Source organism: Nicotiana attenuata, unplaced genomic scaffold, assembly GCF_001879085.1.
Source record: "Nicotiana attenuata strain UT unplaced genomic scaffold, NIATTr2, whole genome shotgun sequence".
NCBI classification, from domain to species: Eukaryota; Viridiplantae; Streptophyta; class Magnoliopsida; order Solanales; family Solanaceae; genus Nicotiana; species Nicotiana attenuata.
In genome coordinates, this window is record NW_017670540.1 from 406480 (window position 1) to 415140 (window position 8661).

An 8661-nucleotide genomic window follows, 5' to 3' on the forward strand; every position below is an offset into this window, starting at 1 on the left:
ATCTTACCATCTGGAGACAACTAGATCCACTATTTGATGGATCTTTACAGTAGGGCATCAAAAGGAAATACCTTAGTCCTGTCAGTATAAAATCAGATGCTCTCCTGATAATACTAGAGAACTAGATCCTGTATGCATAGCCGGATCGGTTTAAACTTGATGGATTCAACCTATAAAGCTCTTAGAATAAACTCTTTGTACTTAAAATTATGGGCTCAAGATTTAATATTTATTGAAAATTTGGTGGTTTCGACATATATATCAATGTTCTGTGTCCATAGAAAGGCTGCTGCATCCGCCTCTGCCTGTACAACGCATGCAAGTTTCAGAACCTGTTAGATGCATGTAAGTTTCTTGCAAACCATTATAAGATCACTGTCATAAATAATAGATTAATCCAACAACAGAGGCTAACAAAGATGGTTCTTGAAAACATCACAAGGAAGTGAGAACTACAAAAATGAACTCACTCAAACATCATCTGGTCTAAAAAGAAGCTAAGACATGGAAGAGAAATACAAGAGAACTAAGGGAAAAATATGATTAAGTACTAAATCCTTAAATGAGAAACATAAACCTTCAGAAACTGCAGGTTCACTGGATGGTTAATTAAATGAACAATTCTACAGCTTCCCCACATTTCTAAAGGAAAGGAGGCAATATCACCCATCGTCGAGGATACTTTGGTCTTCCTTCCTTTCCATCAAAGAGCTGCAAAGAAAAGGTGCCAAAGCTAAGAACCAGAACAAATGACACAATAAAAATAGAAGCTTCCTGATGAGCACAAAAGAATATTCGCATAAAGCACACATCTTGCTAGTTAGCAGTTCTGTTAATTGGTCTAGAAAATTCACTGTTCAGCATAGTAGCATACAAATAAAATTCAAAGAGCAAAGTTACAACTTATTCACACTGGCCGTTCTATCTGAATAAAATGCAAACTAAATTTGGCACGAAGTTGAGAAATAATTCCATCTTATTTGTAGCGTAGTAGTTAGTACTCATGCATAAAGTTTAGATTCTCTCTAAAGCAAACCGTGTTAAGTTTGAACTGTCAACTATGAAAATAAGCAAATAACTCATACCTTTTTGGGAGGAGTAAGTTTCTATATTCTTTCCTTAGGTTAACTACCCCCTACCCCCCAAACCCCGAAAGTGCAGTGCATCAGCGACAAGAAGCTGATGGAATAAATAGTCTTCCATTCACCACATATCTCGAATTGAAGCCCATTGATATAAGAAGACTTGGGTAGTCAACAAGCCTCAATGTAGATGTAATTGGATGTATAGCCTAAAGGAATGCATTCTGTTGTTTTCAATTGGTAAAAACGTTCTTTTTGTTCCTTATTTTTTTTGAGAAGGATCTTTTTGTTCCTTATTTTTTAGAAGAATGTGGACAAATGATTACCTTCCTCAAACGACGATGCTTTCCAAGGGCCCAGTTAGTCATAATGCTAGCAGCAACAACCATGAAGACATAGCCCGCAACTGTCTGAGTAGCAATGTTGAAGCCCAACCACTGGTAGATCTCCGTTGTGTAATTGGCACAGGTAACAATATTGAACAAGAAGCCGTATGGTATTTGGTAACCTCCATTACCACTGGGACTTCGGAGATTTCTCAACAATAAATGGCAATAGAAGTTTGCAACTTGACAAACTAACCCAAAACCAAATCCAATCTTCATCTGGAGATCGCTTACAGGAGTGTAAAGAGGGTGATTCACATAGTAAGCAATGAAAGCTCCAAAAGACCAATAATAGGCACAGTTCCGGAAAACATTGGAAAGTGGAGAAGTGGCATGGCTGAAGCGATGCACAAAGAAGGTCTCCATGATCCGTTTGAAGTAGTGGAAACACCAGTAATACATGGCATATGTCTGGACAGGGTGGATAACACGTTCTTCTTTGTAGCCGAAAAACTTGTAGACTGGAAAGTAGTAAATGATAGGATAGAGTACCAGAGGACCTAGATACTCCCAGAAGAAAAGTGTACTATACTTAACCTGCGGACCAAGATCCTTGAAAACTACGGTTAACTCACTCGTGCTCCCATTAGTATATTCATTGAGACTCTTCTTGTAGTGAAGAACAGTTGGCCTCTCTTTTGACCCAGGTTGAACAGGTAGGGTGAGACGCTGTCTAGAAGGATAGTATTTTCTGGCTGTTGAGATCAGAAGCAAACAATAGTTTAATGATGTCAAACTCATAATAATGCAACTACTGCAAATAAGAAAGTGATCTCAAGAAAAGGCAAACATCAGAGTACATCATTCCACAACTTTTCTCACAAATTGTAAATTCACCAACTTCGTAATTATGGTGACTAATCTGCAAGTTTTGATCCTTACACACTTTGCGTTCAATTGTTCAAACCACATGAAGTGCTAGATAGTCATCTTTAATGTTTTAAATATTACAACTCACAGCGATCCCATAAAAGTGTCAAGCACATACACCATAAATGATAAAGGCTTCAAAAAAGTAAATATTCGAGTGTAAGCAGCACAATTGGGAATGGCATGTTGACATGGAGCTAAAACATTTGCATGTACATAATTCATCACTCCAACATTCATTAAAAAAGAAAAATCGTATAAGATCACTTCATAGCAAGAGATGTACCTTACCATTACATTTTTAGGTTTGGCAGATAAAGAAGATCCAGTTTGATACAAACCTTTGCAGATGCTAGATTAAGACAAACTCTTTAAACACGGGTGAAGTGTACCGAGTGACAAGTACCAACTACTTTGAAGAGAATAAGCAGGAAAAAAAATCCTCACTTGCACAAATTATGATCCTCCTATCAATCACACTAATTTTAGAAGAATCTTCCTTTTTTGGGGGGTTAATGAGAAATTCTCGAGGGCTAGCTGATGCACGGTACGAAACGCGGTGAACAATGGGTCTGCCCCTCTACTCTTCTCCACTTAAATACTAGGCTTTTTTCTGTGGCACTCATGAAATGTGCCTAACTCTCACCATGCACTGTGCTCTGACTACTGGACCAAAGCCCTAGAGGCAATCTAGAAGAATCTTCTTTCAATTGAGTTAGGCAAAAATTGATCAGAATCATTCCAGTTGTTACTATCACTAAAAATGAAGTCACACAGTACTATCTTTTACTCTTTTATTCCACATGTTAGTTCTAAAACTTTACTGCATAAGATTTCAAGGGAACCTGAAACTTAACCCCTCCATCAAATTTTAAGTCACACAACTTTATATTTGTAGGTCAAAAAAATCAAAACTGAATTGAAATCAATATCAAGTAGTTCAAGATTTCAATAATGATACTTGACCAATTAAAACTCATTTTATAAGTTCCAGTCAAATTGATGATTATATTTTCTAATTGTTATTATAACATACAAAGAATGCACATTGAAAATAAAAAAGTTTCCCAAGGAAAAGTTAATCTGTGCCATCAAATTGGGATAAAGGATACGCATATTTCTTACATGTTATTAGTCCCATTCCAAGGTTATGAAGCTAGGAGAAAAATGGAAGTAATAAAAACCTTTTAAGACGCATAATGGTTCCATTTCAAGATGTTTTCCTCTTAGTAAAATCAAACAATGAACTCTATCTAAATTGATGATTGTATTTCCAATTTTTTCACTGCATATAAAAATTCATGATAAAACAAAAAAGTTTGCAACAAAAAGTCAATATGTGTCACTTGAATTGTGCAAAGGGAGTACATCCTTCTAATTTGTGTTAGTATTAGTCCTACACTCCTACTAATAAAAAATGTATGTTATTTGTCTCATTCCCAAGGTAGTGAAGCTCCTGCTCAGTTGCAGGAGATAAACGGAAGCACGAAAAACCCTTTTGTGACTTAAAAATTAGCCATTACATGCATAGTAGTTCCATTCCGTGATGGCTTCCTTCTAGAAAAACTCTAAATGGGAGAAAACAGACCCACAAACACATAGAAACACACATATACATGTGTCTTCATACACTATATTAATAGATTTCATGCATTTTCAGCCTAACAAAAGATAGAACAAATAAATCAAACGAGGTCAAGAGGTAGAGAGAATTGGAAAAGAACATAAAAAGATGGACATCACATCAAGTTGTTTAAATCTCCAAAACTACTCTATATATGTATACAATACAAAGACACAACACACAGACACTAACACAATTTTCTTATTTCTGAAGAAGCATTTAAATTGCAAAAAATCACTCAGGGATTTGAATCACAACTTAAAAATTGAAACCATAAATTTATTAATTCCTGTCATGACCAACCAGTAGAACATTAAAAGTTCCTGGCAATGCACAAATCAACTTAAGTAATATGCATGGTAAAAGCTATTACACCTTCCCTTCAAACTACTCTCCCTTCTCATTAGTCCATTGCCTCAAGGAAGATTCGATGGATATTTTCCTCTTGTAAATGTCAAGCATTTAACTAGTACATCAGAGCAAACTAACTGATTTAACTATCAGGGAACTTTCCAAGGGACGGATCTTCTGTTTTCTGTAAAAGATGCATGAACTTTGAACTAGCAAAAGTAAGTTACGTTTTATCTCCTATAGTGGTGGCAAAGTGGATAAAAGAAAACAGGTATCTATCCATATTATCCATTAAAAAATGGGCTGGATAATAAACTTTTAAAAACGGGTCAAATATAGATAAGAACCATATTATCCACTTAGAAAACGGATAACCAGCGGATAACTAATGAGTTTAACTTTTACAATTGTAAAGCTTCAAATTGGGGTTTCTCAAGTTTGGGAGACTAGGAATTCTCCCAAAAGTGATCATATTCAAGAAGCCATGGATAATATGGATATCCATATTATCCGCCGGTTAACCCATTTTTTATCCGTATTAAATATGGATCGGATAGGATAATTTATCCGTTTTTGCATTGCCCGTTTTCCAACGGCCCGTTTGCCACCCCTAATCTCTTATATGTTTTATCACATATACCTATGCCTTCGTGGGAAGCATTATCCCGTACCTCCAAAGGCTGATCCAAGATTTAAGCTTTATGGTTTAGTTCAAAATTCTATCAAAGTCTATTTGATTTGATGAGTCTGTGATCTATTATTTGCATTTATTTAGTTGATTTTTTAACACATGCACAGTGTTTGACCCAAAGCTACTGGGTTCGAATGAACCCATATCTTGTACCTATGTTGGTAGGAGATAGCAGCTACCCGGCAGAATAGTCGAAGTGCACGGTTGTTTGAAAAAAACTAAGCTACCATCTTTGAAAACAATTAAGTAGTCAATTAAATATCCATAAAAAGATCTTATCTTTGAAGAAATAAACAGTAGCTACTCACTTCGTTTATGAATTGCCTCCTGCAGATCAGTAACCGTGGCCTGAAATAACAACCACCAAATTTACATCAGCAAACCAATAAAATATATAAGACATATGTATATGCACAATTTTTTAAAGAATTGACCATTATTCTACTTAAAATACGCGCCCATGTGGAGCAATTTTGCAAAAACAAAAACAAACCCAGATGAGGAAAGATGGAGAAACATACGGAATCGGCGAGCTCAAGGCCACCTTTGATTAGTTCTTTGCCGCTACGTGTAACTACCAAAACCTTCATTTTTCTTTTCCCACACACAATACTTTGGGATCTACAAAAGAGGAAAAAATTCTGAGAAATGAATAATTGGGGGTTGAATTGTAGTGGGGTGTGAGATCTTTGAAGGAGTTGGGACAGGTAATTAATGGTGTATAGTTGGGTAGAAGTTAGCTGAACGAACCATTTGCGTAGATTAACTACTTCCAATCAATGTTCCCTCTTCAAAATCAATCTCATCAGCTGCTTAATGGGCTACGGCCTGACTTGGACCACTTCACTAGGCCCATGACCCGGAAAACCCACTTGTTTTATTGGACTTTTTTCACTTTTAGCCCACGAAATTATTTATATGAGATTTTTTTCCTATCTATACCATATATGAAACTTTATTACCAAAAATGTTTATAGTATCTAAATTACCCGCCTAGTCCACATTTTTCCTAAAATTTATGCACCATTCATTTATTAGGTATTAAAAGGGCAGAATATTCCCTAAAAACGCGCTAAAAATCAGGAAAGAATCCTGATTGATTGATTCTACATTAAATTCAATTTTTGAAACGGAAAGGAATATTCTCATCAGCGTATTTTTCTCTTAAACTACAATTCAAAAATTAAGGAAAAAAAGTACGCACAGCTTCAAAAAGTACGAACAGCTTCAATGAACTGAATTCAAATTGTAGAATTCAAATCTTCGAGATTCAACTACAAACAGCTTCAACGAATTACTATATTCTGTTCTTCGTCTTTTTCAGAAATCAAATTGTCGATCATATATCTGTTCTTCATCTTTTCTTCTCTCAATCTAGAAATTCAAAAAAACACCAACAACAACAAGCAATCATGTCGAAAATCGCAATAATGCTACAATTCAATGGGATTTGGGACAACTATGGGAGATTTAGGGATTTTGAAGTTGATGCCATTGTGGTAGATGTGAATGCAAGCTAAATATTCTGGTTTCTACAATTGCAGAACAACTATCGATTGATACTACAGAAAAAATCGTAGAAATCAAATACATCGTGAACGACAATTGTCCCCCAATGGAGATTAGGAATGATATGGGGGCTAGTGTGTATATGGGGTTTAGTGTGTATATGGAATTGGCAATCACGAACGATAACACAAGTTCAAGTTTGTATAGTTAGAAATTGCATAGAATTATGGTTTTACGATATTATCTACAATATATCTACAATTAACTACAATTAAAACTACATTTATACAATTTAAATACAATGTCTGACATCCTAATATGGATGTCTACAAAATTTTAACTATATCTACAAAAAATCTACAAATTTTGTACAAATTAAAATGACACCGTTTATCTTTATATTGATGCAGGTTCGTCTGGATCCCTAAAGTTACTTGATATGCCATCCTCCCCAGCTATAGGAGAATATCAAAGTGAAATAATAAAAGAATCTACACAAACTGATATTGAAGAAGGACAAGTGTATCAGGACAAGCAAACTGTAGCTGCTGCTATGAAGCACTTTTCTGTTATGCACAAGTTCCAGTTCAGAGTTAAAAGATTTAGTCATAGAAGGTATGGAGAAAATATCAATAAAAGCAGTGTTTAGTCAAGTAAAAAAATATTTTAAAAATTGTAGTAAAATTGTAGTTACATTGTAGTTAAATTGTTGTTTATGTTACTTTATGGTAAAATAGTCCTTTTGTTGCACCTACATTTATAATCTGTATTAAATATTGTATTTTTTTGGAAGCTACTGGCTTGTATGCGTTGGTGAAAACTATAAATGGCACTTCAAGGCAACATCAATTAATGATTCCGCAATGTTCAAGATAAGGAGTTTCAACCGACAACGCACATGCTCCTTAATGGACGATACATTCATACAGCGCAAACGTACTGCAGTTGTAGTTGGTAGCATGGTCATGCCAAAGTATTGTGATCCTAAGACAGTTTACACACCAAAGGACATACAAACTGACATGTTATCCCAACATGGAGTGAACCTAAGCTACATGCAAGCATGGAGGTCAAAGGAAAAGGCTTTACAGTTATTGAGAGGTCATCCGGCTGACGCCTACAATAAATTACCAAAATATTTTTATATTCTTGAGAAAACGTATCCTAGTTCAATTGTTAAATTGAAGAAGACAACCGATGAATGCTTCTTATATGCATTTGTTGCTCTTGTACATCAATAAGTGGTTGGGAATATTGTAGATCAGTAGTAGTGGTTGATGGGACATTCTTAAAGACAACCTATCGGGGAATTATGCTGACAGCAAGCACAATGGATGCGGCAGGTATAAATGTAGTTATTTTGTTGTTATTTTGTAGGCAGTGTGTAAATTGTAGAAACATTGTAGATATCTTTGTAGATATCTTGTAGTTTATGTGTATTTGTGTCTTTATGTGCAATTTCAATGCTGTCAGTTAATTAATTTGTTATTAATAATGTAGGAACAATATTGCCTTTGGCATATGCAGTGGTTGATTCGGAAAATGATGCATCGCGGAAGTGGTTTTTTGAGCAATTCAAGCTAGCATATGGTGAAAGAACTTCAATGTGTGTTATTTCAGATAGGAATGAGAGTATCCTGAAGGCAACATCAATTGTCTATCCGGGCGTGCCACACTACTCTTGCACGTGGCATATTTGGACAAATATAAGGGCAAAGTTCAAGAAGGGTCATCTACAATTAAATGAATTGTACTTTGCTACAGCAGGATCATACACTATGGATGAATTTAATGAAAGGATGTCGAAGATTGAAGAGATAGACCCTCGTGTTAAATCATACCCTATAATATTGGCTATCATAGATGGTCAAGAGTACATGCAACGGTGAATAGAACTTGGACTATGACATCAAACATCGCAGAGTCGTTGAATGCTGTAACAAAATATGCAAGAGCGCTGCCTATATTTGACCTATTAGAGTATATGAGGACACTTCTTGAACGTTGGACAAAAGAGAAGTTGTTGAAGGCAAAGGGTACTTTCACATACCTTGGGTACAAATTCAACAAAGAATTGGAGAAAAACAGTACATTATCTCAGAAACTTAGGGTAAGATCTCTTTATTTTGTGGAGAATAATAATATTTT

At 35.4% G+C, this 8661-nt stretch overlaps 1 protein-coding gene across 1 annotated transcript; it reads right to left on the minus strand.

Annotated features, from left to right (window-relative positions):
- Positions 1 to 350: 350 nt before the first annotated feature.
- On the minus strand, positions 351 to 5786 carry LOC109240729 (very-long-chain enoyl-CoA reductase). Its single transcript, XM_019407397.1, has 4 exons — positions 5526 to 5786; positions 5313 to 5352; positions 1409 to 2163; positions 351 to 711 (listed from the first exon to the last, which is right to left on the minus strand). Exons 1-4 carry the CDS (start codon positions 5592 to 5594, stop codon positions 643 to 645), a joined length of 933 nt encoding a protein of 310 aa, XP_019262942.1. The 5' UTR covers positions 5595 to 5786; the 3' UTR covers positions 351 to 642.
- Positions 5787 to 8661: the final 2875 nt, after the last annotated feature.